Here is a 22545-nt window from a genome sequence, read left to right as displayed (position 1 = left end):
CCAGCTCCCCCATGTCCTGTAGAAATAGCGTCAACATTTTCCTCTACAAGTATATTAGTCTTCAAGCCCCACCACTTGAAATCTGTCCTACCAGCATGAGAATACAAAAGTGGTGTCCTGAGGATGAGCGTCCTCAGGTTTTGGGGAGCGTCAGGTTCCATCGGGCTCCCTGGTCGAGCTCACTTGCCTACCTCTTCTCCTCTCATTGGATTGGGCTACTCTTCAGACCTGATTCTAACCCACATCTGATCAAAGCAAGCCCACAGCTCCCTGAAACATAAATGACCTTTTTAAAATTCCAGGTTCATGGAGCGCCTCTCTCCAGATGGCCCAAACACCTCCATCTATTAACTCGTGCTCGTTCAACACGCAGCGGAGGTTATTGATCCCCTTCCCTGTGCCAAGCAGTGTGCTCAGTGCCGGGAATACAAAGATGAGGAGAGGCCCTGACGCTGCTGCCAGGGCTCTGAGAGCCTAAGACAGGCATGCGAACGCGCTCCACACAGTGGCGGAAGGGCAGTAATTGAGAGTAATTGAGGCACACATGGTCACGAAATTGGGGTACTGAGTCCCCATTCCAGACTCTGCCAGGGTGGGGGTGGGGAGGGACTCAGTTTCTCTACCTGCAGAATTACCCTCTCCTCCCCTGCCCTGTTGGCATAAGATTCCCTGAAAATGTAAGTCCTGGGCGGAGGTGGTGTCCATGGTGTGGTCCTGCCCCTAACAGCAGTCGAGGGCCTTTTGGCCGGTGGCACCTCGGCCAGGCCCTTGTGACCCCTTGCTGCAGTGTGTGTTTGCAGGCTTCCCCTCAGCCTGTTCGTGTAAGCAATGGTGGGAAGCTGGGCTGTGGTGTTCCTAGGGGGGCTGGGCGGACAAGGTTTGGGGCTGTTTGAGCCTGATTTATGCCTTAGCTTCCACCTTTAGGCCCCCTGTCTCCCCACCTGCAGAGAGCATGGGCACATTGGAGAGAATCCCTGCCTCCTAACAGGGAGGTGGATGGCGTGTAAATTGCACCCGCCAGGGGTGGAGTCAGCCACGTGGCCCGGGTGTGCAGAGGCTGGCCCTGGGCATTTCAGGACCCAGGTCAGTGCTCCCCCACCCCCACCCCCACCCCCGCCATGTCAGCAGCCGGCCAGGAGCAGTTCAGAGCCTGTAGCCCCCCTCAGAGTCTGAGCCCTTGCAGCCATTCGTCATCCTCGCAGAACATTGCAACTTTATGCCTACGCATAAAAACTGGAGGGACTCGTCCCAGAGTCTGCTGCCGCCGCTGCCGCGAGAGCGGTTTTAATTAGCTGCAGGATTTTAATGAGCTGAAATCAAGAAGAACTCCATCTCAGAAGTAAGCAGGAGCCACACACACGGAAGAACTCGTCTGACAAAACAGATGGAGATGGTGTTCTCGGGGGACTGGGCTGTGGGCTCCGTTTCAGCGAGGAGCAAATGAGTTACTGAGGCCAGGAGGCTGACGAGGGAACCCGGAGGTCAGCCCCAGTGCCGGCCCGTCGCATTGCCGGAGGCGGGGCCCCCTCTGCCGCCACGGTGGAAAGCTCGGTGCCGGATTCAAGGTGACGGCAGTGCCTGGCTCCATTCTCCTCAAGTTGCCATAGCAGCCTCTCTCCCGATGAGCAGCTTCTTCTGGAGCCCTCAGCCGGGAGGGACGTCATTGTTCGCTCCTGCCCGTGCGAGGAGGAGACTGACTGGACAGAGAACTTTGCTGGGCCCGGGATCTGCACACCAAGTGGGTGCACCCATGGGCACGTGGCTGGCCACCTCCTGCTGCCTCCAGTGGGGTGCAGGGGCAGGTCCCCACGGCCAGACGGGGTCCTCTGGGTGACTGGGGGGAGCGTCCAGGCCTTGGAGCAGCCACAGCCAAGCGTGTCCTTGGAGCCGTCCATCTGTCGCCTGCCGGCCTGTCGCCACTGGAGGTGCGTGTGTTTTGGCTGGATTCCCACGTCCTTGCTTGTGCCCTGAAGTGAATTTTCCGAAGAGACGAATTTTTAAATCAGATAAATAAGGAAATGGGAGGAATCCTTGGCCCTGCCCTGTGTCCCAGGAGGTGTTTACAAGATTAATTGGATTTTTCTTTCTTACAGTAAAAATTGGTGACGCCATTCAGGCCTCGGGGAGAGAAGCCATGGGGAGGACTAGGAACTGTGAGGAGGGCAGACCTTCTGGAAACTCACTGGGCTGTTTATTTTTCTTGCCTTACCCCTCCCCCCTTCGCCCCCAGTTATTTGAATTTTCCTATTGTTTGTTGGTCTTGGAAGGAAGACAGGGAGATAGGGGAGGGCATCTCACTTGTCATCGGAGCCGAGAGTGATGCAGTGTGGTGAGGATGCCCCAGTCCCAAGTGGGAGCAGAGGCCTGGGAATGTGTTTAGGGGCCCTGGGCAGGCCGGCCCCAGCCTGTGACAGGTTGTAGCATCCATTCCTCAGGCAGCAGCTTGACTCAAGAGAGGGAGACAAACAGCCTTTGGACTAGCATCTCCCCGTTACCTAGAAAATAACATGTGACGTTGAAAACAAGGACCCTCACGGGAACAATAGGGGATCAGATGTGCACACCTCTGGAGTGTCTGATGGTCTGTTGGCAACCCCCTATCTACCCCTACCTTTAAAGGAAGGAGGTTCCTGCAGATTCTGTGATGTTGGCCCCCTCCTGGGGCCTTGAAGACCCAGCCAGACTGCAAACCAGTTACCCAAGAGGGGAGGCACGCTAACCTTTTGATTCCGGTTTACACTGAGCAGGGAGTTAGGTGGTCAGATGGTCTCCAGTGAGACCAAACCCTGAGAGGAGGGTCCTGGGGGAGGCTGGGGTCTGGTTGCCTAGGGGCTGGGTGGGGAAACCGTGCGCAGCTCCAACTCCAGCGTTCCTGAGCATGGAGAGGGGACTTGTATGTCTCGGGGGCCAACCAAGGGGAGGGTCCCTGATATGAGACACTTGAACAGTTACGTTCCCGCCGTAGTGAAGGTGTGGGAAAAAGGTGCGGCCTTGTTCTCTCCCCACCAGATTGGGGGGCGAGGGCGTGGTCCTCACGCTGGCTGCCAGGCCCTCAGGCTGTGTGGTGGCATGGGTTGGGCAGGTTCAGAAACCAGTGAGGACAGGTCGTGGCTGCAGGACCCGCTTACTCTTTGACAAGGGAAGCTTGCACTGGCTCGAACGGCAGCAGTGGGACAGACTGGGGAGAAGGGACTGGCTAGCCCTTCCGTGGTCACTTCTGCGGCGCCAGCTACTGTGCATACAATGTGATGAGCGTCATATGTGCTTGAGTCCCCTCTTTTCATCAAATAGAGTCTTTGGGCCGAGATTGGGTGGCACTTTATTAGCCATGTCACCAGGCAGCTATGTGCCCCAGCTGTGACCTTGCCGTCCTTTCTTGCCTCCTTCCTCTCCCCCTCCTTATGAAATGTCCTGATGTCAGAGGCCACTTGGGATCAGATTGGCCTCCTGGCCCCGTGTCTGACCTGGGAGGCCGGTGCGGCTGCAGGAAGGGTGCCAACACTACGGCCGGCATCATCAGAGCTCCCTGGTGGTTTCCCTACAGCCGGGGCCTTGCTGGGGACGGTGAGTGGTGTGCGTGTGCAGGCGCTCACCAGTGTGCGCCCGAGCACGTGTGTGTCTCTGTTAGTGCACACGTGTCTGCTTCAGAAAGGCCTTGAGCTGCCTCCCTCTCCCCGCCTGAGAGTCTTGTCCCCTCTGCATCAGTGCATGCAATGTTACTCCCACTCTTCCCATGACTGCATGGGCACCCCAACGGGTTACTTAGGGGGGAGGGGGCAGAATGAGGGTGGGAGAGAACACGTCTGCCTCCCCCGTCACGGCTCACACTCCCCTGGCCCTCGAGGCCGGCCCTGCACGTGGTGCCTGTTGTCACTGAGGGAAGGGCTTGGGAGACCACAGGGCATGCTGTGGGCAGCGTTGGGAGTCGCCTTGTCCTTCAGCGGAGCCTGTGGCCTGTGCTGGCACATCCGTGTCTTTGCAGGACGATGAGCCAGGCCCCCAGGACAATCCCATCCCGGGCAGGCACGGAGGGAGAAGCCTCATGAGAGGCTTCAGGGTCTGAACCTTTGGGGACATGTGGCTGCCCATTTTCACCTACTACAAGCCCCAGGTAGGGGTGTCCCTGGTGATGGCAGGAAGCAGCAGTCTTTCTCTGGGGCAGGGGACATTGTGGTGAGGTCGGGTCAGCCAGCTCCAGAGACAGAACCGAGCTGGCTCCAGGCTGCCTCCCAGACATAAAAGCCGGAGAGGTCGTGGGAACCACCTGCACAGCACGGCCCAGAGAGCCGGCGTTCAGGTGCGTTTCCCGTGCATAGAGGCCTGGGGCAGGTTAATTAAAGTTAACTGAGTGAAAAAATAATTACAGAGACTGCAGAGGGAGAAACCCAAACCTGCAATTTAACACTCCTCAGCCCCAGAGCTTTGCTGAGAACAGTCTAGTCTGTGGTAATTTTTGTCTGGCAGGGGAGGGAGTTTTGGCTTCTCTTATTATTGCTTCCTGCCTCGTGCCCCACAGACGGGATGCAGAGGGACAACAGCTGGGTCTTCCTCCCCCAGCGTCTGGGTGCCCTGACCCCAGTCAGGGATGGATGCCCTGACCAAAGTCCTGCGCCCAAGGAGACCCCAGGCAGGGAGTCATCCTTGTACCGAGCACCTCTGGCCTGGGGCCTGACCAGCCACCCACCTGTGGTCTCGTAGGTGCTGGGAGCTGCCCACGCAGCCTCAGCCTCCCTCGGGCTCTGCACCGTGCCAGGGTAGGGGAAGCTCCCCGCAGGGCTCCTTGGGTAGAAGGATGGTGGTGTCCCTGGGCCCGGGCGTGTAAGGACGGGTGAAGGTAAGCGGACAGAGTGACCCTCTTCACAGGGTGGGTCCTGGGACACCTGTCCGTGGAGCATGGCTCCTGTGTGGGTTCTTCCTCAGCACCCACCCACTGCACCTGTGCCCGGCCTCACGTGGCCTTGGAGCACCCCCATCTTCAGCCACAGCCTGGCCCAATGGGCGTCACTGGGTGGTATTTGGGATTTCTTCCCCTTCAGGAGGACCCAGGGCGAGGGACAGTCACATGGGCATGCTCTGGGTCTGCCGTGGCCGGAGCAGCAGGTGTCTGTCTGCAGGAACACGAGCAACATTGGCGCCAGCCTTTGAGCCTCTGAGCCTGGGATCTGTCGGAGGTGGGTCTGGCTTCCCCGCCTCAGCCCCAGACCCAAGGGCCTTGAGAGTGGGGACAACCGTGACCGGCCAGAGCTTCAGCTTCCGCTGGTGCGACTCTCCAGTGGGGCCTCGATCCTGCCAGCCCGTCCATCAGTCTGTCAGGGAGGGACAGCTCTGGCTGGTGCAGGGGTGTGGCGGGGGTGGGCAGTCAGTCTGTCCCTGAGCCTCTGGGCCTGGGAGGCTCCTTCTCAAAGTCCCTGCTCTGTGGAGACCCTTGTCCCCAGCATCCCCTAGAGAGGAGCCAGGGCAGAGAGATCCGAGGGCTTCTCTGTCCACCAGGCCAGTTGTTAGGGACAAGGACCAGCGTTCCTGCCTGTACCGAGACCCCTCCCCTGTGGAAGCGCACATGCCTGTTTGGAGGCTCTGAGAGCCTGGATGGTGCAGGGGGGCTGCTGTTACTGGCTGTGGGTCTTGGGGCTCCACCCTGGGCTCCCCCTGGAAGAGGCCAGAGAGTGTCTCTCTCCATGGTTGTTCTGGGCATGCCGATACAGGAGACCTCGGCAGGAAGCTGATGTCCCGGCCACAGGTAGTGACCGGACTTGCCTCAGCCTCCTTGGGCTTGTCAAGGTGGAAGGAAGACACCCAAGTAAGTTCCGAAGGGCAGAGGGGTCCAGGGGTTACGCTTGGTCCCGTGCAGTGACTGGGGCCTGGCCTACCCGGGACGCCCTATGCCTCGGTGATGGACCGTCTTTCTCCCCCTCTGCCATAGACCGTGGCCTGATGGACGCCTGGTGTGGACGATGAGGGAAGAACATGCCTCCCACACCCAAGAGGTGACGCCGGAGCGAGCCCCGGATGACCCTGCGAGCCGGAACAATGCGGCTGGCCTGCATGTTCTCATCCATCCTGCTGTTCGGAGCCGCAGGCCTCCTCCTCTTCATCAGCCTGCAGGACCCCACGGAGCTCGCCCCCCGGCAGGGGCCAGGTGAGCCCTCGCTCTCGGCCCCACCGCCCACGTGCTTCCCGCCCGAGGTGCAGGCCTCCAGGGCTGCCCTGCTGCCAAGTCTGTGCCGAGACCCCCGGCAGGCAGAGCAGGGGTCCTGGCCTCCCCCTTGCGATCATCAGCCTCAGTGTGGGAATGCTGCGTCCCATGTCAGACCACCAGTCCCAGGGTTCTGTCCTCTGACCTCTGACCTCTGGCCGGTGCACTCCTCTTGGGAATGATGGCCAGGCTGCCCATCTCTCAGCCGGTTGTTGTCTTTGGTGAAACTGAGATTTAAGGAGGATTCTGCCGCCTCTCGGGGCCTTTTCTGCATGGTCTGGGACATCAGAGGGTGAATGACTTCTCCCAGAGCCCACGCCCCCCAAATGGGACTCTGTTTCTCTGCCCAGCCCCGGGGACCCCTCAAATCCAGTGCCCCTGGCCTGGGCACAGGGGGTCAGGGTACCTCCTGGCTTTGTGAAGCTGGGACTGCTCCTGCTGCCTCCCGTTCCACCTGTTCCTCGTGACCCACTGTGGGAGCCACCCTTCCTGACTCGCAGAGGTCTTCTGGGGACGGGTGGGATGGCAGTGAGGGGAGAGCCAGAAGGATGGTTCTGGAGCCTTGGGGCAGACGGAATGTGGAGAGGGGAGCTCGGGCAAGATGCCTGCTGCCAGGACACAGCCCCGCCCCAGAGGGCACAGCAGGTTTGGAGGGCAGCAAGCCCGGGGCCACGGCCGGGGGTCGCTCTGCTCAGAGTGAGAGGGAAGCACTGTTGCCCCAGCACCAGCATCTCTCAACAGTGGCCCTGGGGTCCTTGTTGTGCAGGGGGATCTGTGAGGACACCCCTGTGCTCCAGGACGTGGGCAGTATGAAGGAGGAGAGGGGATTCCTGCACCATCCCCTGTCTGCAGCCCCTAGCACAGAAGGGCAGGGCACGGCACAGGGGCACGTGGCCCTCGGCGGGGGCACAGGGTCCTTGGCCTGCAGCCTGTTCCCCCAGCCCCACCTCAGCCCTGGCTGCCTTATACTCTCAGGGTAGCCCTAAGCACAGCTTGAGGGCTCGTGGCATCAGGTGGAAAGGCAGGAGCACGAGGAGGCTAGAGCTGGGGCCCCAGAGGCCCTGGTGGGGGAGGCTGAGTTGATTCTTTCATCAGAAAGTCAGTGAGAGGCCGCCAAGGCAGTGGGCCCCTGGGAGACAGCGGCGAGTCATCGGTGCTGACTCACACCTGGGCTCGACCCTCACAGCTGGTGGCTGTCACAGTGGGTCTGGCTACTCCCTGGCTTCTGAAGAACCAAGGACGTGTGACCGAGCTGGCCCCTCTGCAGGGACTTTGTGGCTCACGTGAGCCTTAGAATGGCTGATGACACTGTGTCAGCAGCACTTGGCTCCAGGGGACAGTGCCGTCAGGCAGACTGAGAGCTGGTCCCCACAGTTGTGTGTTACCTGTGCAGAAGCAAGCCCTGATTTCTCAGGGCCCTCCAGCGCGGCTTGGGGTGACTCGTGCATCCTCGGTGCATGTCTTGGTGTGTGTGTGGCTGGGGCGCACACGTGGGCAGAGGTCCTCATGTCTGGTGTCTGCGTTCTGTGGGGCGAGCCTGGGAGAGAAGGCATGAGTGTGTCTGTGACGTTTACCTGGGACAGGGGCCATGTGCCCATCCATGGTCTACTCCAGGGGCAGGTGCAACATTCCTGGGTGGGGTTGGGGTTTGGTGGCAGCTGGCAAACAGAGCATTGGCTCCTCGTGTCTTCTGTGGGCAGTGGATTCCTGCTCCTCATGGCAGCCAGCATTGCCCTTCACAGCTGCCCCAGTGCACGCGTGTGTGGATCTCCTCAGTTACCAGTGGGTGGGGGCCCACAGGACAGCTGGGATTTCTTGGGTGGAGTGGCGAGCTGGGAGAGGAGCACGGAGCCTTGGGCTGGCCGGGGGTGTAGAATGGCCTGAAGCTGAGGCCAGCATCCCCTGTAGCTGAGGCCAGCATCCCCTGTAGCCGAGGACAGCGTGGGCCTGGCAGACCCAGATGAGGAGCATGCTTGGGGCTTGCGCCATGTTACTCTGTGAATGGAGCTGGACCACCCGCACCTCGTGCCAGGTGACGGGCAAGCTTGACGTTGTATGTAAATCGCATCAAACACAGTCATAAACTTTAAGTAATGCTTACGTTACTTTCCCTGAGCAAAGTGTTCCTGACTCGGGCTGTTTGTGTTGATTTGTTACTATTCATTTATTCTTTCCCTGTTCTTCTCACAGCAGCCTAATTGTGATTCGGTACCAAGAAAGCAATATCAAAGTAATTTTCCACAACATTAGTTACAATTTTCTCCTGATCTTTCAAGTGAAACAATCCCATCCTGTTGGCTTCTCTGAGCATATAAAACTTGATTACATTTATCTGTTGGAAACCAGTGCTTACAAAGTATCTGTCTCCAGTTGCACGGGTGGGTGGCTGCAGGGGCCTGGGACAAGCCTCCTCCCTGTGGACTGCTGCCGTGGGAGGTGCAGACTGGGGAGGCTGCCCTGCCATCTGGATGGGGCGAGGCCGCTGGGGGTGCTGTGTACAGAGGAAATTCCATGCGGGCTACTCTGGCTTTCACGGCGGCAGAAACTTCCCCGGGAACCCAGCGTCTGGGATCTGCTGTTGGTGGCACTGACTGAGGTGGGAGGAGGAGGGTGACCAGGTGAAGATCTAGAAATAGGCTGGAGAAGGTGGGCCAGAGCCTTTAGTGGCTTGTGGTCCTCGGGGTTGGGGTGTCGTTCAGATTTCTCCCATGCAGCCACCACGTGTCAAAGCACCTGAGCTTCCCAGGGGCCAGTCAGCAAACCCCACCTGGCTCGTACATTAGTTGAAATCTTATTGGGTTGCCAACTTTCAGAAATCAAGCCATATTTTTTAAAATGTGTGCTATATTTTAAATTAAACCTTTCGAAACGTGAATTGCTGCTGGTTGAGCTACCTTCACTCTAAGATTAGATTTTCTTGTGTATCAGAGTTCACCTATCCAGCTGTTCTCCAGCCTCCAATATTGCCAGGCCCTGAGGCCTCAGGAAACTCACTTCTTGACCCAGGAGATAGACTTGCCCCTTCCCTAAGTGGAAGACGGGGAGGGCTAGCCAGGACCGGAAACGACATCCCCAAGAGCTGGCTCTGGGGGTGCAGAAGGTGGATTCCCCATGTGCGGTTGGGCAAATGGGATTTTTATGAGCTGCCTTTCTTCATGAACTCTTTACGGTGGAGGGTCGGGGACACACACAAAAGTAGATTCTAATAGTACCATGAACCCCGTACACCCAGCACCCCCAACAGGGTCAGGCTGGCCCCCTTTACAGCCCCTTCCACTTACCTCCTTCTGTCTGATGTTGAAGCATATACCAGATATTATATCAATTCAGCCGTAAATATTTCAATATATTTCTCAGTTTAAAAGATAAGAATTCTTTTTTTTAACATTTGACAATTCTTTAATGTCATCAGGTATCCAGGCAGTGTTCAAATTTCTAGTTGTCTCACAAATATTATAAATACCTTTATTTGCAATTCATTTTATCCAGTATCCAGTTAAGGCCCACACACTGCAGTTGGCGGATGTCCTTTAAGTCTCTTTCAATCTGTAAGATTCCCTCGCTGTCTCTGTTTCTTTCTTGCTATTTATTGGAGGAAACTGGGTCGGGTATCCCGCACTTGCGCTTCTTGCTGATTGGGAGAGTTTGGTAAAGTTTAACATTGTCTTCTTTTCTTTGTATTCCCTATAAATTATGTAAATATAGCAATAGGTTTGGTTTTATTTTTCTTTTTTGGCAAGAATTCCCGTGTGGTCCTGTGTTCTTCGGGCAGGAGGTACACATCTGCCCGGCTCTCCCGTGATGTCACTTAGCCACTGATGACCGTGCCCACATCCAGCCATTCATTCGGGGCTGCACAATGAGAGACTCTAACTTTAATTATTCTTTCTTCGTTCTTTTGAGTGGGATGGATTTTGTTTTAATGGGGGGAGATGAGTCGTTAATGACCCGTGAAGCCAAAGTGAATAGTGGATTGATTGGTTTATTCATTGATATATAAAGAAATGTGACCTGTGATACAGATTCTCTTACTAGCACACTATAAGTAGTTCTTTTTTATTTTTTTTAATGTTTGTGGGTGGTTTTTGTTTTTTTTTTTTTTTGGTGAGGAAGATTGGCCCTGAGCTAACATCTGTTGCCAATCCTCCTCTTTTTGCTTGAGGAAGATCATCGCTGAGCTAACATCTGTGCCAGTCTTCCTCTCTTTTGTATACGGGTTGCTGCCACAGCATGGCTTGATGAGTGGTGTGTAGGTCTGCGCCTGGGATCCAAACTCATGAACCCTGGGCCACCAAAGCTGAGCGCTCAAATTTAACCACTACACCACCGGGCTGGCCCCCTTTTCAATGTTTGGTTTTTGCAGAGTGAGTTTTCTTAAAGCAGGGCCACCCCGTGTTTTAATAAGTCGCTCTCTGCTTTCCCGAAGCCGTGGGGTTGTGGGTGGGTGCTGGGGTGTCAAGCCGGGAAGGCAGCCACGGGGACAGCCGGGTTCCCTGCTCAGGGGCCCCTGGTGCAGACAAAGGGACTGGAAAGCCCCTAATGACGTCTTGGTCTGCAGCCTGCCCCCGGCGTTCCCTCCAGGGCACAAGGGCCTCCGAGGATAATAATAATAACAAACGTTGACCGGCGTTCACCACATACCAGGTCTCGTGCTAAGCACTTTACGTGTTTTAATGCATATTATTCGTATAATAAATGAGCACACCTATTTCCAGACGAGGTGCTGAGCACTCGCTAGGGGACATACAACAACACTACTGGTATCAGCTGACACTCTCGGGCGCTCCCCCTGTGCCAGGCACCATCACAAGCACTTTATGTGTTTAACCCTCATTTAATACTTTCAAAACCCCATGTGTTAAGTACTATTATACCATCTGACAGACGAGACTACTGAGGTAAGAGGTTAAGAGCCAAGCCCAAGGCCACACAGCTTTGGGCTTCAGAGCCAGGGTTTGTCCTTAGGCAGCTGGCTGTCACCCACTGCGCCTACCACCTTCCCACAACTGTGGGGCTCAGTGTCGCCTGGTCTGGGCCCAGAGCAGAGCCTGGGCAGAGAGAAGAGTGTGGATGCAGGTTTGGGGCGTGAGAGAGCGTGGCACGGGAAGAACTCTCAGTGGGTTAGCAGCTGCAGTGTGACCCGTGGATCCAGTGTGTCCCGTGGCTGCAGATAGAGGCAGGCCCGGGTCTCCAAGCCCAGGGAGCATGGCAGAGGAGCGAGCCTTTGCCGCAGGCCCTGGGGAGCTGTGGAGATTCTGAGGTGGGGAGCAGCCATTAGAAAGTTCACTCTAGGGGCCGCGTGTTGAGGAGCTGGGAGCGGGATTAGGGGAGGAGACAGCCAGCATATGGAGAGCAGCTGGGGGGATGTTGAATGATGCAGGGAGAGATGACAAGGCCTAGGTCAGGCAGGGACCCGAGAGGGGGGATTCAGGGGCGTCAGGGGGTCGGGGGCAGGGTGGGAGGATGAGGAGGGTGTGGAGGACAGCTGTCTTGGTTTAGGGTGACTCTGGCTCAGGGTTTCTGGCTCTGGCAGATGAGGGTCTGGGGGACCACTCACCGAGGCAGACACCTGTCGGGAGTGGTCCGGGGGCGGGGGCTGGAGACCATGTGTTCTGTTCTGGGCGGATGGCATCTGAGATGCTGGGCAGGGTGTGTGGAGTTGCCCTATGACTCCTCCACCCACGGTTTGAGACTCAGAGACCTCAGAAATAGGTGAGAGAAGCAAGAAGTCCCCTCCCTCCCCCTCCACCTGCATCTCCATTCACAGGTCATATACTCATTTGTTCGCTCCCATACATCGGAGGGCAGGGTCCTGGACGGAGGAGTCAGGAGGGCTTCCTGGAAGAGGGGAGCTGTGGGTGGCTTGAGTGCCTTCTCTATCGCACAAGAGGTGGCCAGGTGCCGACCTCCAGCGGAAGCAGTGAAGTGGGCTTGGGGGAGACTCTGGTAGAGCCGGGTGTCTCTCTCTAGAGAGCATACTGCTGAGCATCCTGCCCAGCATCTCACAGCTAGAAGTCCACAGAGCCAGAATTCCAGTGCCTGGGGACCTGGCTGACGCCAGGGCTCTCACTTTGGTCCCCTGGAGGCAGGGCTGTGTTGACTGAAGAAGGCGTGGCCTTCACTCTCCCAGGTTTACCACTGTGCCGGTGCTGAGGGTGACACTTGTCTTGTTTGTCTTGTTCCTGTAGTGACTGTCTTTGTCCAGGTGTGTCACCTGGAGCCCCGAGACCCACCACCAGGCCAGAAGCCCTGGGTAGGCCAAAGCCACAGGAGTAACTGCTGTGAGGGTGATGGAGTAAACGGAAGCACTGTGGCTGTGACTCCTCTGCCCTCTCTGGGCAGTTGGGCCAGGCTGGCCCCCGGCGAGGGGGCAGCCTGCTGGAGCAGGGTGCGTAAGCCCCCGCTCCTTCCTGGGCCGGGGAGCCAGCCCCTCCAGTTTCCATGCAGCCATCTGCTTTCCCCCGGCAGGTGCGTTTTATTAGAATCCTCTCGAGTCTGTTTCCTGAAACCATTTTCTAACGGCATTGCGGAACATCATATATATTTCCTACAAACCTTTCGAGGCTGACACATCCTTGTTGTGACTGTGCATATCAGAAGTGACATGTAATTGCAGTGATCCATCCTGTTAAGTAGCTGGCAATATATCATTGCAAAATCAGCAGGGCTGGGACTCGAAGAACCCGGTGTTTCTAAACAATGCACCTGCAGCGTGTTCAAACTCTTACCAGACGCCGCCACCGAAGGCTCATGAGGGCTGCCTCACCCTCCATCATCTCGCCTTTCTGCGACCACAGCAAAGAACATTTTACTCTGAGTCAGACCACCCCCTGAGTTTTCAGTTCTCTGGACTGCGCTCCCCTCCTCGCCGGATGCACTGGGCTCTCGAAGTTGGGGCTGTGGGTCAGGATGCGTTAATAGTGCTCCTTCCAAGCACAGCCCTTGGGCCTCCTGTCCCCCTTTTCCCGGTTAACTGCAGAGTGGCTTTGTGGGGATTCTTTCTGATGCCATGGGGTGGGCAGTGAGCTGGGCCAGTCCAGCCATCACTGTGCCAGCAGAGGGAAGGAAGCGGGTGGCTCATTGTGGACAACTCGAGGGTTGGAGATGGGGTGAGGACCAGGGTGGCCAGAGCCCAGAGGCACAGACGGCCAAGCCCCACCTCGATGGGTGGGAGCCCTGAGGCAGGGTCTGCACATTTAGGGGGCACCACTCGCACAGTGTTCTGTGCTAATTCTGGGGAGGCTTTGGCTTAAACTGTGGTATGAAGGGTGCCCCCTGGAGTTTTCAGAGGGCAGTACTGATGGAGAGGCAGACATGGGGCCCCCACATGGCCATTGGCCAGTGAGTGCCAGAAAGAAGGGTGACGTCAGAACGTGAAGCCCTCAAGGGTGGGCACCGGGAGCCCAGTGGGTTTGGTGGGCACCGGGGGTGCTGGTGTGGAGCCTTCTCTGGATCCTGCTTTTGGGCAAGGCTTGGTGAAGGACCCTCACTACCGCCCTCCCTGGGAGGCCCTGACCTCAGGGGTGCCCACTGTGGGCCCGTCTCTGCAGGGGGAGTTTCTCTGCCCCTGCCATCCCTCACCCGAGACTAGGCCATTCCGAGTGGCAGCCCTGGCCCGCGGCTCCCCAGTGTCTGCTTCTCTGATGCGGCCCGATTTCCCGGCTTTCTCCACCCTTCTGCAGGTGGAGGAAACATTTCTCTCCTCCCTGCAGAAGACGCCCTGTGGGTCTCCAGCCAAAGCCTCACTTTCCTTTGGTGCGTTAAAATATGCTAAATGAAAAATAATGAGCATGTAGGAACTAATAACAGGAATCACCTAATTAAATTAGGAAACAGACATCATATTGCTGTAATCTGAAAATTGATATTAATAGAAAATGGTCCCAGAATTGTTGTGCTAAGGGTTCCTAGGGGTGGGGAAATTAAAAAGGAGAGCAGAAGGGAAAATTGTGACAATTGTGTCCAATGAGAGCAAGACATGTTTTAAAGGAACTAAAGTAAAAAGCTAAAAATAGAAGACAGGATCACTGTGTGGATCTAATGAAGTAAGGGACAAACATGGCTTTGAAAACCACAGAGCTCCACACATGTGTGTGACAATAATTTTTTAAACGAGACAATGTAATTAAGCTTCAGCATGCGTGGAACAGAGAGATAGTTGTCGGTTCTTGCTGCCTGGCGCTGTCCACAGTGCCTTCATGTCATCTTCCGTCACCCTGAGTGGGGGCATCGCCGTCTTCCACTTAGACTCCGAGGTTCACTCGGTTACCGGAAGTCCTGCAGCCACCGTGGCCCGAGCCAGGATTCGAACCCAGATCCCAAAGCCCTTCTGTGGCTCACTCTGCCCTCCTTGCCTGTTGTGGCCAGTTAATGTCGTGGTCTGCGTTTCTTGTATTTTCTGATGTTTTCCTATCATTTCCTCAAAGGGCATTTCTTGCCAAGACCCAGCAGATTTCGGTGGCAGCCCGACTCCCTCACCCCAGCCCCAAGGCTCCTCTGGCATCGTGGTTAATCAAGCCCACACAAAGACACCTTCTGAAATTACAACCCAGCTAGAAAACTGGGTCTCCCATTGTGTCCGGGCCTTGGCGGGCCGAGTGGGGCTGGCAGTTCCGATGCTCACGCTGGCCCGAGGAAGCCCCGGTTTCGGGTTGCGTCTCCACAGCAGCTGATTGTTCCCCCAGGTCCCCCTGAAGCGGGGGGTGACTCGGGCTCAGTCACCTGTGACTTGAGTCACGGCTCGGCGGGTCCACAGCGGGGCTCAGGTGTGGGATGACCCCTTTCCCACTCTGCCCTGCCCAGAATCAACCGGAGGGACCGGGAAGAGGAGGAGGGGTCAAGATCTGTGTGAGATGCCCCCGAGTTACAACGCGTCTGGGATGCCAGGACTGCGTCTAGGCCAGCGGTGAGCCTGCTGAGGACGGGAGCTGGGGTGTGGGGGGACTCCACACATGGCTGAACATCCTCTCCTCCACCTGCGCCCACTCCTCCCCCACCTTTGCCCCATTCACTGAGCAGGCCTCTTCGGACGGGTCACCTGGGGTCAGAGCCAAGTCCCTCCCTCAGCCCAGGAGACCTGCCAGGGAGAGCGGGCAGGCAGGGCGAGCTCCAGTCCCAAGTGGCCAGGGCTCCGGGATCGGGGGGCCTTCTGCCTGGCTTGCCTCCCCCTCAGCCCAGTTTGCCTGCTGTCTCAGGGCAGTGGGAGGGGAGGGGGAGGCTCAAGACACAGTGAATCTGAACACCGCATACACTGCCAGCCTGGGGAGGGTCTGGTGGGGTCCTAACACGTGCCCTGCAACCTTCCTGAAGTCAGAAGTTGCTAAAGTGGGCAGCGGAGAAATGGTTCTGTGCCGGCCGTGACAGGGTCCAAGGGCAGGGCTGTTGCTATGGTTGTTGTCCTTCTGCACGGCCACTGAGTGGGTCTTGCTTTTCTAAACCCTGGAAAGGTTGTGGTGGTAGTTATGACAACGGACGCGCTGGGGGCTGGTTCTGGAGGCCAGGGCAGGTCACGGGGCAGTGGGCCCATCAGCGATGCCCTGGCTGTGGGCTGAGGTCCTGTGCCCTGTGGGGCTCTCAGCTGGGCTCCCACTGCCTTTCCCGGTGGGTGTGCTGGTCCCTTCTGTTTATGATGACATTTTTCATGTGGCTTTAGGGTCCGTGTGGGTCTTCTCCTTCCTGAAATATTTGCAGGAAGTGGGGCTTCCAGGCAGATCCATCTAAGCCGAAAGCTCACCGTTACATATCTGCTGATATTTTCATTATAACGCTTATTTCCTGGGATTTGTGGCTCTGGAGTTTTAACTTGAATCGTGGTGGAACTCAGTGGACAATTCTTTCATTTAAAAAATTTTTTTATATGGGAAAAACAGCCAAGCTAAAATGGGTTCTGGTGCCCCCAACAGCTGCTGCTCCGGAGTCCCTGCACAGTGGGCTGGCTCCTGACGGAGGGGCAAGGGGCACCTGGAGTCTTCCCGTTTTCGTGGCCTGGGGGCCCAGAAGGAAGTCAGGGGCTGCCTCTCACGGAGCCCTGAGGCCTGGCCGTGGCATTTTCCAGCCCTCCTTGGAAGGCCTGGAGACCACCCGTAGGGTGGGCTGGCCCCATCCAAGCTCCTCTTCCCCCAGCTTGGCTGTCCCCAAAGCAGGTCAGGGGGTCAGGCCCCGGCCAATTGTTCTCAGCCCACGTGGTTCCCAACGTGGGTTGGACTGAGGGGGTGATCTATGAACCCCTGGCCACATTTCGGTTGTGTGTCCGAATGTGCTTCGTCTTGGGAAGAAAAGGTAGCCTGGAGGAGTCTGGGATCCCACCCTGACAAGGCTACAAGCATTTGTGAGTGCTTTAGACCTTTGCCCTGAGGGTCTGCGCCTGCCCTGGAGGGAGGGAGACGGGGAGAGGAAGGGATGAGGGGGATGTCAGTGAAAACCATGCGGGGTCTCCGGGCCCATTGGTAAATGTATCAGCGCAGAGCTGCAGGGGAGGGGAGCCCACAGGGAACAGGGTGGGGTGGGGGAGTGGATGGATGGCTCCTTGGGCAAGGACCACGCTCAGCTCCAGCCAGGAGTTCTGTGTGGGATGTGGGCCCAGGGTGGCCAGTCTTCCTTTTTTTCTTTTTTCAAAGAAGCTAGGAATCTGTAATCTGTATTTAGTGAATTCTCCTGATTTGAAGTGGCAGCTCAAATTTTAGGTGTTTTCAGAGTGGGACAGTAGGTCACGCTTGGCACCTCCTATTGGTTGGATGGGCTGGAAGGAGAGCGTGTGTCCAATATTCCAAAACTCCCTTGGGCTGAGACTGCCCCCTCCCACCCTCCCTGTGCAGCCACCCCCCCCCCCACCCCAGGACAGAGAGGTGGGGGGGTCTCCCAGCCCCTGCAGGACTCACATCAAGTGAGACCCCAAGTGAGTCACGGGGAGAGCTTCTCCAAGTGCACGTTGACCGGCAGTGGCCTCTCAGCCCCGAGGGACCCCTGTCTGGTTCAGGGGCCAGGAGCCCTGCCAGGTAACTGTTCACCCTTCAGGCATGGGACCTGGGGGCCCAGAGGGTGACTGGTCAGCGGAGGTGTGGGGGAGACCAGGCCAAGGAGTGGGGGTCTGAGGAGGGCACACAATGAAAACCTCCTTCATTTATACACCGTTGCTCATCTGCAAATATTTGCACCCACCAGCAAGCTTTTGTTGCTGTGAATAAAGGAAGAATCATTTCTGGACCAACCTTCCTGCAAGGGTGGGCCCTTCACCAAGGGGCCAGGGAGTGGGCTGTGGGTGGGCTTGCATTTAAGTGGAAAAGGATTTCCTGTTTCCCACAGTGATGGGGTGTGGCAGGGACAGCTACACCAGCCTTGTCTCTTCCCACCTAGGATACCATTTGTGGCAGTCACACCTGTCTAGGGTCTCCTGGGAGAGGGGCCAGGCCTGGCCCAGCAAGGAGCACTTTGCGGCCTCTTCCTTGCCTGTTGCCTGCATGTCAGGGGCGATGCCACTAGGGCTACGAGTGGGACCAGAGTGTCCCCATATCATTCAAAGAGGCGGCACCTGGGAGTGTGGTGTGAGCAGCGACCATGGCGTGAGTGCTGAGTGCCTACTGTGTTCCAGGCACTGCACTTAATGTGCCTTACAAATACTCTCTCACTGAAGCCTCACAGCCTCTGTCTCCATTTTACAGAAGGGGAAACTGAGGCACAGAGAGGCGAAGTCACTTGCCCAAGTTACACAGCAAGGAAGTGGCAGTGCCTGAACTAGAACTTGGGTCTTTGGGTCCCAAAGACACAGGGTCTTATTAGTGTCTCTGATAGCCGCTCGTAGCTGGGGTTGCTGCCCTCTGAGACACGGCGTTGATGGGCCAGTCTGCGGCCTGCCTGACACTGCCACGCTGATGTTGGGGTGTGCTTCATTCCTGTGCATTGCAGACATGTTCTGGTCCATGCATACGTGTGTGTGCTGGTGAAGGGACGGGGGCCTGTGAGTGTATGTGTGTCTGGCTCTCACCCTTGGTCGTGGATGTGTACAAGTGTGTGTGTGCACAACCATAAGGGTGTGTCCACCTGGGGCTCACAGCCCCTGTAGGAAACACTTCCCCTGAGGTCTGGGGCTGGCTGCTTCGAGTGCACGCTGACATGACACCTGCCGTGGCAGGTGTGGGGCAGCTGACTTTGGCACCAGAGGGGAGTTGTTTGTGGGTTGTCGGCCCCAGAAGTGGGTGAGGAATTGCCATTTCAGCAGGAACTTGGCAAAACCAGTGATTGTAACCCCTTGCCCGCGACCTGGGCAGACCAAATAATGAAATCACATTCATAATGTTTCGGGTCGAGTACTCGCTGCTCGAATTAGTTCCTTCCCAGAGCCCAGCCAGAAGGAGCGGCGCTAATTAAAGGATTTTTTGGGCTTAAACCAAGTCTGCTCATCAAGCGGGTACAATATACGGGGCTTGCAAAGCTGGGGCACTTTCCCACTTTCACTCATTTATTTTAGAAACAGTTACTGAGCCCCAACCTGGCCGGGCTCTGGGATTCTGCAGAGAACAGCATCACGAGGTCCCTGCTCTCATGGAGCTCGCAGTGAGTGGGTTAGGGGAATTCCTGGTGTCCGCCCCGACTCCTTCCTGAGCAGGCGGTTCAGCAGGGTCCCAGGAGCACTGTGATGTCTGGAGCTGCCTCTCCTTCCCCTTTGGGGCCCGTAAGTTAAGGTCTGAGGCTGAGACTGTGCTGGGACTTCCCACTGATCAGAGAAAGAGAAAGGAAGGGCATCAGCCTGGCTTGACCCACCTCTGACCCGTCCTGGGTCCTAGACAGAGGGGTGAGGGAGCCAGCCCAACAGCGGAGGTCACTTGGAGTTCACACCCAGGCCGGAACGTGCCTCCACAGAGCCTGTTTTTATTTTTTCCATTTGCTTCACTGAGGTGAACACACAGCCTTCCTCAGGGATCAGAAGATGCCAGAATCCCATGAAAGCAAATACCGGCATTGTGGTCAGCCTCGGCCGTGTGGCTGACAGAGCTGATGTGCCAGGCCGCCCTGGGTAAAACAGAACCTAAAACTTCTTTAAAGCTCAAGAAGGAAAGGAAAATCCCAGGAGCCAGAAAATGAGAGGGAATTGAGGGCAGCAGTGAGCTCTGGGGACGCCTATCCCAGGGCCTGGGGCCGTTTTTAAAAACAGCTTTATTCAGGTATAATTTACATGCCATGACATTCCCCTATTTAAGTGTACACCTCACTGGTTTTTAATAAATGGACAGAGCTGTGCAAGCATCACCACAATCCAATTTTAGGATATTTCCATTGCTCCCCGAAAATCTCTCATGCTCATTTGTAGTCACTCCCTGTTGCCCCAGGCAACCACTAATCTAACTTTCTGTCTTTTCTGAACATTTCACATAAATGTAATCGTACAATATGTAGTCTTTTATATCTGGCTTCTTTCGCTCAGCATAATGTTTTTGAGATTCATCACGTTGTAGCATGATTCAGTAGTTTGTTCCTCTGTGATGCTGAATAATATTCCATTACATGGAAGTTGGGTTTCTCCATTCACCAGTTGAAGGTCATTTGGGTTGTTTATACTTTTGTCTGTTATGAGTGATGCCACTATGAACGTTCCCATGCAGGTCTCTGTGTGAACAAGTGTTTTTATTTCTCTTGGGTAGATACTTAAGAGTAGAATTGCTAGGTTGTGTAGTAAATTTACGTTGAATTTTTAAGGAAACTGTTGTCAAAATGGCTGCACCACTTACATCCCCACCACTAATGTATGAGGGTTCCAATTTCTCCACATTCTCATCAACACTTGTTATTATCTGTCTTTTTAATTATAGCCATTCTAGTGGGTGTGAAATGGTATCTCATTGTGGTTTTAATTTGCATTCTCTAATGACTAATGCTATTGAGCATATTTTCATGTGCTTATTAGCCATTCAAATATCTTCTTTAGTGAAATATTTATTCAGACCTTTTGCCCATCTTTTAAATTGAGTTATCTTTTTATTGAGTTATTCTTTATTTTGTAGATATAAGTACTTATTAGGTTTGCAAATAATTTCTCCCACCTGTTGTTTGTCTTTTCATTTTCTTAATGGTTTCTTTTAAAGTGCAAAAGTTTTTAAATTTGAAGAAGTACAATTCATCAATTTTTCTCTTTTATGAGTCATGCTTTTGTTGTTGTTTCTAAGAAATCTTTGCCTAACCTAAGGTCATAAAGATTTTCTCCTATGTTTTCCTCTAAAATTTTTATAGTTTTAGCTCTTACATTTATGTCTGTGATCCATTTTGAGTTAATATTTGTGTTTTGTGTGAGATAATGGTCTAACTTCATCTTTTTGAATGTGGATATCCAATTGTTTCAGCACTACTTATTGAAGACTATCTTTTCCTCATTGAGTTGCCTTGGCACTTTGGTCAAAACTAAATTGGCCGGAAATGTAAGAGTTTATTTATGGTGTCTCAATTCTATTCCATTGATCTATATATTGATCCTTAAGCCAATAGTACAATGACTTGGTTTCTATAGTCATAATAAGTTATGAAATCAGAAAGTATAAGTCCTCCAGCTTTGTTCTTCTTTTTCAAGATTGTTTTGGCCATTCTGAGTCTTTGTAAAGACCATGTAAATTTCCATGTAAATTTTAGGATCAGTGAATTTCTGCCAATAAAAAACCTGCTGGGATTTTCATAGGCATCGCATTGAATCCAACAATCAGCTTGGGAAAAATTGCCCTCTTAACAATATTGAGTCTTCCAATTCATGAACGTGGAATGCCTCTCCATTTATTTGATCTTCTTTAGTTGCTATTAGAAATATTTTGTAGCTTTTGGTACACAAGTCTCACCCTTTTGTTAAATTTATTCTTAAGTATTTTGTTCTTTTTGATGCTGTAGTGAATGGGATTTTTTTCTTAATTTCATTTCTAGATTGTTCATGCTAATATATAGAAATACAATTGATTCTTCTATGTCGATCTTATACCCTGTAACTTACTGATTAATTCTAGTAGTTCTTTTTGTGAATTCCCTAGGATTTTGTAAATACAGGGTAATGTTGTCTGCAAGTAAAGAGAGTTTTGTTTTATTTCCAATCTCATGCCTTTCTTTTTCTTGCCTGATTGCGCTGGCTAGGACCTCTAGTACAATATGAAATAGAAGTGATGAGAGTGAACATCCTTGCCTTGTTCCCAATCTTGGAGGGAAAGCATTTAATCTTTCACCATTGAGTGTAATGGTAGCTGTAGGACTTTTGTATATGACTTTACTAGTTTGAGGAAGTTTTCTTCTATTGCTAGTCTGTTGAAAAAAAAATTTTTTTTTTACCGTGAATGGGTGTTGGATTTTGTCAAATGCTTGTCCTACATCTATTGGGATGTTTCTGTGGTTTTATCCTTTATTCTGTAAATATGGTATATTACATTAATACATCATCCTTGCATCCTTGCATTCTTGAGATAAATCCCACTTGGTCATGGTATATAATCCTGTTTATATGTTGTTGGATTCTGTTTGCTGAGATTGTGGTGTAGAATTTTTGAGGAATAGTTGTCTGTTGTTTCTTTTCTTGTGATGTTTTTGTCTGGCTTTGGTATCAGGTTAATATAATTGGTCTTAGAATGAGTTGGGAAGTGTTTCCTCTTCCTCCTTTATTTTTCTGGAAGAGTTTGTGAAGGATTGGAATTATTTCTTCTTTAAATGTTTGGTAGAATTCTCCAATGAAGCCATCTGAAACTGGACTTTTCTTTGTGGAAATATTTTTAAATTACTAATTCAATTCATTTACTATAGATCTAGTCAGATTTTCTATTTCTTCTTGAGTCAGCTTCAGTAAGTTATGTCTTTCAAGGGCTCTGTTCTTTTCACTCAAGTTGTCTAATTTGTTACATAAAGATGTTGATAGTATTCCCTTATATTCATTAGCAATGTCCCCTCTTTTGTTTCTGATTTTGATAATTCATGTATTGTTTTTTTTCTTTGTAAGTCTAGCTAAAAGTTTGTCAATTTGGTTGATCTTTTCAAAGAACCAACTTTTAGTTTTATTGCTTTTGTCTTTGTTTTTCTGTTTTCTATTTTATTGGTTTCTACTCTAATATTTATTATTTCCTTCTTTTTGCTTGCTTTGAGTTTAGTTTATTCTTTCTCCAGTTAGGTAGAAGCTAGGGTTGTTGATTTGAGTTTCTTCTTCTCTAATGTTGATATTACAGCTATAAATTTCCCTCTGAGCACTGCTTTATCTGGAGTCTGCTTCAGTTGTCTCATTTCCTACATCTCCCTTTAATTTCTTTCTGGTCTGCTGGTCCATTGCTTTCCCCAACCTGTATCAAACCTCAGGCTAGCTGAGGTTTTGGAATTATTATTTTCAACTACATTCCTGGGCATGGAAT

At 53.5% G+C, this 22545-nt stretch overlaps 1 protein-coding gene across 1 annotated transcript in view; it reads left to right on the top strand.

Moving 5' to 3' along the window:
- The window catches only part of CHST8 (carbohydrate sulfotransferase 8), a 112015-nt gene that overhangs the window by 44319 nt on the left and 45151 nt on the right, over positions 1-22545 (top strand). The window contains exon 2 of the mRNA XM_087422300.1: positions 5921-6136. Within this exon, the coding sequence (XP_087278426.1) occupies positions 6007-6136 (130 nt within the window). The 5' untranslated portion in view covers positions 5921-6006. The remainder of the gene's footprint in view (positions 1-5920; positions 6137-22545) is intronic.

This window comes from Ceratotherium simum, chromosome 33 (assembly GCF_057802395.1).
Source record: "Ceratotherium simum simum isolate JZ-2026a chromosome 33, ASM5780239v1, whole genome shotgun sequence".
Taxonomy (NCBI): domain Eukaryota; kingdom Metazoa; phylum Chordata; class Mammalia; order Perissodactyla; family Rhinocerotidae; genus Ceratotherium; species Ceratotherium simum.
This window is presented reverse-complemented; position numbering and strand designations above follow the sequence as displayed.